This window comes from Nymphaea colorata, chromosome 12 (assembly GCF_008831285.2).
Source record: "Nymphaea colorata isolate Beijing-Zhang1983 chromosome 12, ASM883128v2, whole genome shotgun sequence".
NCBI lineage: Eukaryota > Viridiplantae > Streptophyta > Magnoliopsida > Nymphaeales > Nymphaeaceae > Nymphaea > Nymphaea colorata.
In genome coordinates, this window is record NC_045149.1 from 10,727,996 (window position 1) to 10,733,995 (window position 6,000).

At 40.1% G+C, this 6,000-nt stretch overlaps 1 protein-coding gene across 1 annotated transcript; it reads left to right on the top strand.

Moving 5' to 3' along the window:
* Window positions 1-4,760: 4,760 nt before the first annotated feature.
* On the top strand, window positions 4,761-5,793 carry LOC116265947 (probable acetyltransferase NATA1-like). Its single transcript, XM_031646958.2, has one exon. The coding sequence runs from the start codon at window positions 4,872-4,874 to the stop codon at window positions 5,547-5,549; it is 678 nt and encodes a 225-aa protein (XP_031502818.1). The 5' UTR covers window positions 4,761-4,871; the 3' UTR covers window positions 5,550-5,793.
* Window positions 5,794-6,000: the final 207 nt, after the last annotated feature.

Genomic DNA, 6,000 nt, shown 5'->3' on the forward strand with positions numbered 1-6,000 from the left:
TGCATGTTCAGGCTCTTTTTAGAAACAAACTTGAAGCCAGAGCTGTTAAGTGCATTTTTCTGGGGTACTCAAATATTAAGAAGGGTAATAAATGCTCTAAGCCTATCAGCAAAAAATTTATCTTCTCATGTGACGTGAGATTTTTTTAGGAAGAGTCATACTTCCCAAAATTGAGGGGGAGCTCAGCCAAAAGGAGCTTGTCATGCCATCTTCTAACAATACAAGACCTATGACGCCTGCCAAAGTGACCATGAAGGACAACCTGGTTGAGAAAGTTACCAAGCCGACACTAAAACAAGAAGTTTGTCTTGTACTGAACATCCTATCAATCCTTCTTTGCCACAAATAGACCAACCCATAACAGTACCACAGTTAAGAAGATCCACCCGATCCACTTGGAGTTCCACCATATTTAAATGATTACTAAACTTTTAGTGCCTCCCAAATAACTCATCCTATTGAAAATATTTTACCTCATCAAACTTGTCAAAACCGTATCAAAATTATGTTACGAACACCTATAAGCACCAAGAACCCACTAAGTTTGAAGAACCCAACCTAGACCCTAGGTGGAGAAAGGCCATGACTGAAGAGATTACAGCCCTTCTAAAAAACGAAAAATGGGAAGTGGTTCCCTTACCCAAAGAAAAAAAAAAGTGATCAGTTGTCGATGGGTTTACATGATTAAAAAACACAAGTGATGGCAGTATAGAAAGACATAAAGGCTCGCCTCGTCGAAAACGATACATTAAGAAAGAATGAATATATCATAATGAGACATTTTCCCTAGTAAGCAAAATGAATATGGTTTGAACTTTCCTTTCAGTTGCAGCTAACAAAAAATTGGAATCTTATGTAGTTAGATATTAAAAATGTCTACTTGTATAGGGAACTGCAAGAAGAAAACTACATGAAAGCACTGCAGGGCACCAAGAATGAACAAGGGCATGTATGCAAGCTAAAAAAGTCCTTGTCTGGACTGAAGCAATCACCTTGTGCTTGGTTCACCAAGCTAAGTGATGCGCTTGTTGAGAAAGGGTTTAAAAGAATTGTGGCAGACTATACCACGTTTACTGCTAAGAGATCAAGGGACATTGTTCTTCTCATGTATGTTGATGACATAATAATGGTAGGCAACGACATAGACTTCATGAAAAAGGTAAAATTGTATTTGCATAAATACTTCAAAATTAAGTACTTTGGACAACTCATATATTTTTTGGGCATTAAAGTGGCACATTCTGATAATTGATTTTTTTTAAGTCAACGAAAGTATGCACTTGTTCTTGTGCAACAAACAGGAATGCTTGGCACTAGAGCAGTAGAAAGTCCTCTCAATTTGAATTGTAAGCTCCCACAAGATGAAAGTGATGAAGTTGAGGAAGGAATTAATCAGAGACTGGTAGGTAAATTAATTTATCTTATGATAACACGATCTGATATTACTCATGTTGTGAGTCTCCTCAGTCAATTCATGTATAAACCTAGAGAGAGACATTAGAGGCAGTACACAGAATATTAAGATATTTGAAAGGGAGTCTTGGAAGAGGGATTTTATTGAAAAGAAACAAATCTCTCACACTTGCAGGATATGCCAATGCAGATTAGGCTGGAGACCCAAATCAATGGAAATCTACAACTAGCTATTCCATCTTTGTAGACAGAAATCAGGTTACTTAGGAAGCAAAAAACTAAAAGTTGTGGCTCGATCCAGTGCAGAAGTCAAGTATAGGGCTATGGCAACTTGTACTAGCGAAATTATTTGGCTAAAAACCTTGTTGAAAGACATGGAAGTACTTCCTATCTGGTTGAATTAAAGTGTAATAATATGGCAGCCATCTACATTGAAGCCAACCTTGCATATCACACGAAGACCAAGCATATCGAAGTTGACTACCACTTTATTCGTGAAAAAATCCAGACATGGATCATTAAAACTCCTCATATTAGAAGTGAAGAATAGCTTGCTGATATCTTCACCAAGTCATTAAGCGTCGAGCACCACCAGAAATTCATAGACAAGTTGGGGCAGATTGACATCTGCGCACCAACTTGAGAGGGAGAATTGTTGGAGTACCATGTGTTTTTTATGGAGTGTTATTATCTTTTGTGATTATGGTCATCCTGGTGTTGGTTACCTGGATAGGATTGGATCAGATTTTTTCTTTTTTCCTTACCACAGATTATCTTGTGTCCAAGGTTATCGTCATCTATCCTAATGTACCCAATATATATTCCATGTTATATTATTGCAACTAATGAATGACAACGAGAGAGAGAGAGAGATTGGTGCTCCTTGGATATAGCTAGGCACATGCCAAACCACGTTATCCCTTGTTCTCCCTCTCTTTTCTCTTGACCCTGACTGTGTATGCTCCTTAACAAAAGTTCTAGGAGGGTTTGCCTTACCAACATGCAGAATCACTAGTAAGACTAGAAACACTTGAATTATGGATGCGCCTTCAAGAAAAAGAACACAAAAGCCACATTTCTATGACTACGGAAATATGAGATCGACTCTAGCCATTATCATTGTTCTCTTTGCCAGTTAAAACATTCAGTGTATGTCCCATGAATATACCCAAATATTGGAGCATATTCATGGGACATTAGAATTAGGTGTCCAGGACAACTGGCAAAAGGAACAACGACAATGGCCAGAGTACGTCTCATATTTCCGTAGTCATAGAAATGTTGCTTTTGTGTTGTTCTTCTTGAAGATGCATCTACAGTTTAAGTGTTTCTAGTCTTACTAGTGATTCTGCATGTTGGTAAGGCAAGCCCTTTTGCAACTTTTCTTAGCGAGCATACACAGTCAGAGTTAAGAGAAAAGAGAGGGAGAACAAGGGATAACGTGGTTTGGCTTGCCTCCTTAGCTCACATGAGACGAAGAAAAAATAGCGCTCTGATACTTCTGTTGAGTATCATAGCAAACCAAAACCTATTCCAAAAAGTTTTATGCTCAGTTACCTTAAAGTTGCATCAAAAGAAGAGACGACCCTATGATAGTTCGATGAGGATGAGTTTTGATAGACTGAGAACTTACATAGTTCCATAAACTTCATCATAGAGTCAGCAACACCGATGCACAAAATCCCAAGAGGTCCTCTTTCATACTTACTCTCATTTGAATCTCCATCATTATTGTATATGAGCAATGGAACTTCCAAATTTACACAAGAGCAAGATGCTTAGGATCATGGGTAGAGCCACATGTACAGTTCCACAATTTTTTTTTTAGCTTCAAATTAGTGGTTCTCAACATGAGTTCGTTCATTCATATATTGTGTGCCCTTTGATTATTCAAATAGTGCCTCTTAATAATTTTATCATATCTATGATTTTTTTTTTTTAATGAGTACCCCTTGACCAAAAATTTATGGCTCTCCTCATTATTACGATGGGAATAATTTATGCAAGCAAACCTTCATCCTACCTCATCATGGGAGGATCCTGATTTGTACCTTCAGCAATGTCAATGTCTAAACAACTGCATGCAAGCATTGACAGTAATTCTATTGTTGGAGGGAATTCAATTGCTAAAAATGGTTAAAGAATTTATAGCCTACATATCTAATGTACTGAAAGTTGCTTCTCAAGTATCCCTAAGAGGGTTGGTGTAATGGATGGTGGAGGAGTTGGTATGCAGTCAATCTCTGATTCGATCTCTCATTGCGTCAACTCCATGTGTTGTAAAAAGAGGCCGAGCATTAATATGCAAGTTGAAGTATAAGGAGGGTGTCATCCCAAGGCACCGAAAGCAGACTTGGCACCCTAGGAAGATGTGAGTGGAAGGGGGAGCAGTTCAATGATCCGGACAATCGTATGAAATATTTTTCCTACTCACTTGGAAGTTGCTTGAGGAATATTGGTGCAGAGCTTGAATCATATGTTAAGGAAAAAACAATTTGGAGAACCTGAAAAGAAAAGAACGATTCTGGAAATTTACTACCCAAGTAGTGGGTAGTGCAAAAAAATCTCCATTTTTTGGAGCAATTAGTAAATTTCTTTTTTACTTTATCGAATGCATATCCGTTTTGATTGGGTACAGTAATCTACCAAATAGACAAACTTGATAAACTTTTTTTCAACAACTGGTGTTACTGATCCCAAAATATCCAAAGTACCTGCATATAGTGTATTTTCTTGTTTATTAGATTGTTTTAGCCTCTTTAACTATGTTTAATATTTTAATAAATATGTTTCCCTATATCCAAATTAGTTTCATTGTGTTATTAACATCTAAATTAGTGAGGTGAATACTTTTTAACTATAAGAAAATTACCCGTATTTTATATGTTGTGAATGAGAGAGCTCTTTCCATGTTAGGCAGACACGGGAAGGGATGTCGCCACTTTTAAACAGAGGGCATTTTGGTAATTTTAGATAGAAAAAAATTTACCTCTTCCATTTAGCTTACGGGTCATTTTCAGCACACAACGCATGGTAACAAAGCTGTTTAACCTATAATGTTCTTTAATTGTCAAACATCTTTTTCATAACTTAGAAGTGAGGAAATGATGACTTTAGCCAGCCGTTGAGGGCACCAAATAAATAGTTGGAAAAAAAAAGTGTGATCCAATGTTAAATGATAAAAATGTTTGTAACGTTTTCCTCCTTAATATGTTTTTGTTAGTTAGCAGCAGGAAACGTTAGTATAATGTAAAAAAGTTCAGTGTAATATTTATTATCTTTTAAATTTTAAGTTTATTTTAGAAGTTGAAGAACCCCAGATTCAGTCGTACAGAACACTCTCTCCAACTTGGCACTTTTACGGCGCCCAAGTGGTAAAACCGAGAGAGAGAGAGAGACTGGAAGACGGAGAAGGAAGCCCGGCGCACGCCCAACAAAGACTCTGAAGCAGAAAAGCCATGTCCTCCGCCTCTTCCACCTCCGCCACCGGCGGCAACCAACCTGCCAGACCAACCGCCAAGCAAGCTATCGTCCGCCTTGCCGTCAAGGATGACGTCCCCCACATCCACCGAATGATCTATCAGATGGCCGTCTTCGAGCGCCTCACCCACCTCTTCTCTGCCACCGAAGAGTCCCTCTCCTCCACCCTCTTCCCAGACGATCCCTCCCAATCGCCCCCCACTGTCTTCATCCTGGAGCTCTCTGATGACGGTACTCCACCACTGCCCCAACACCCATCTGACTGTCTCCATCCGTTGGTCCGGCGGGTTGAGTTCACAACCACCGTCGACGACCCTGAGTCGGAGTCCTTCATCTCGTCTCCGGGGACTGTGGTCGCCGGGTTCGTTCTCTTCTTCCGGAACTACTCGACCTTCATGGCAAAGCCGGGGTTGTACATAGAGGATCTGTTCGTGAGGGAGCCTTACCGGAGAAGGGGGCTGGGAAGGATCCTGCTGACGGCGGTGGCAGAGCAAGCGGCAAAAACAGGGATGGGGAGGGTGGAGTGGTGCGTGCTGGATTGGAACGTCAACGCCATCAAGTTCTACGAGGAAATGGGCGCGGAGGTCCTGCAGGAATGGCGGATCTGCAGGCTTACCGGCGACGCCTTGGAGGCTTACGGGCGCAATGCAGATTGAGAGATCCACCAGGTTCTTGTGGTCATTCTCTTGTTTCTGCCGTTTTGGGGTTCTTGGTCGGTTCTCCTTTCCTCTTGTGGATTTTGTTGGGTTTTTCTGGGTAATGCGTTCGGCCATTTGTAGCGGAAGATGAAGAACATTGTTTCTATTGTCATTTGCTTTTCAAGTGGACGATCTTTGCCAGTTGATTTTGGGGGAGGCTTCGATGAATAAAAAGTGATGTTGGAAAGCTTCAACTTTTTTATTGGTCTTCCCCTTGTTTAGCAAATATTCTGCTTAAATTCCCTTCTCCTTCGGTAAAACTCAATGAAAGGGAAAGAAACAATGAATGAATGAGATGAACCATTTGGAGCTGTTGACTCTTGAGTGCTACGGGTCAGAACACAATGGCAATAAATTTTATGTCATATCAGCCTGATTGCCATTTCCCGTTGTTCTTATAAACGTCGAT

Coding starts and splice junctions, on each gene's coding strand:
- LOC116265947 (XM_031646958.2), top strand. CDS start 4,872: ATGTCCTCCGCCTCTTCCACCTCCGCCACCGGCGGCAACCAACCTGCC.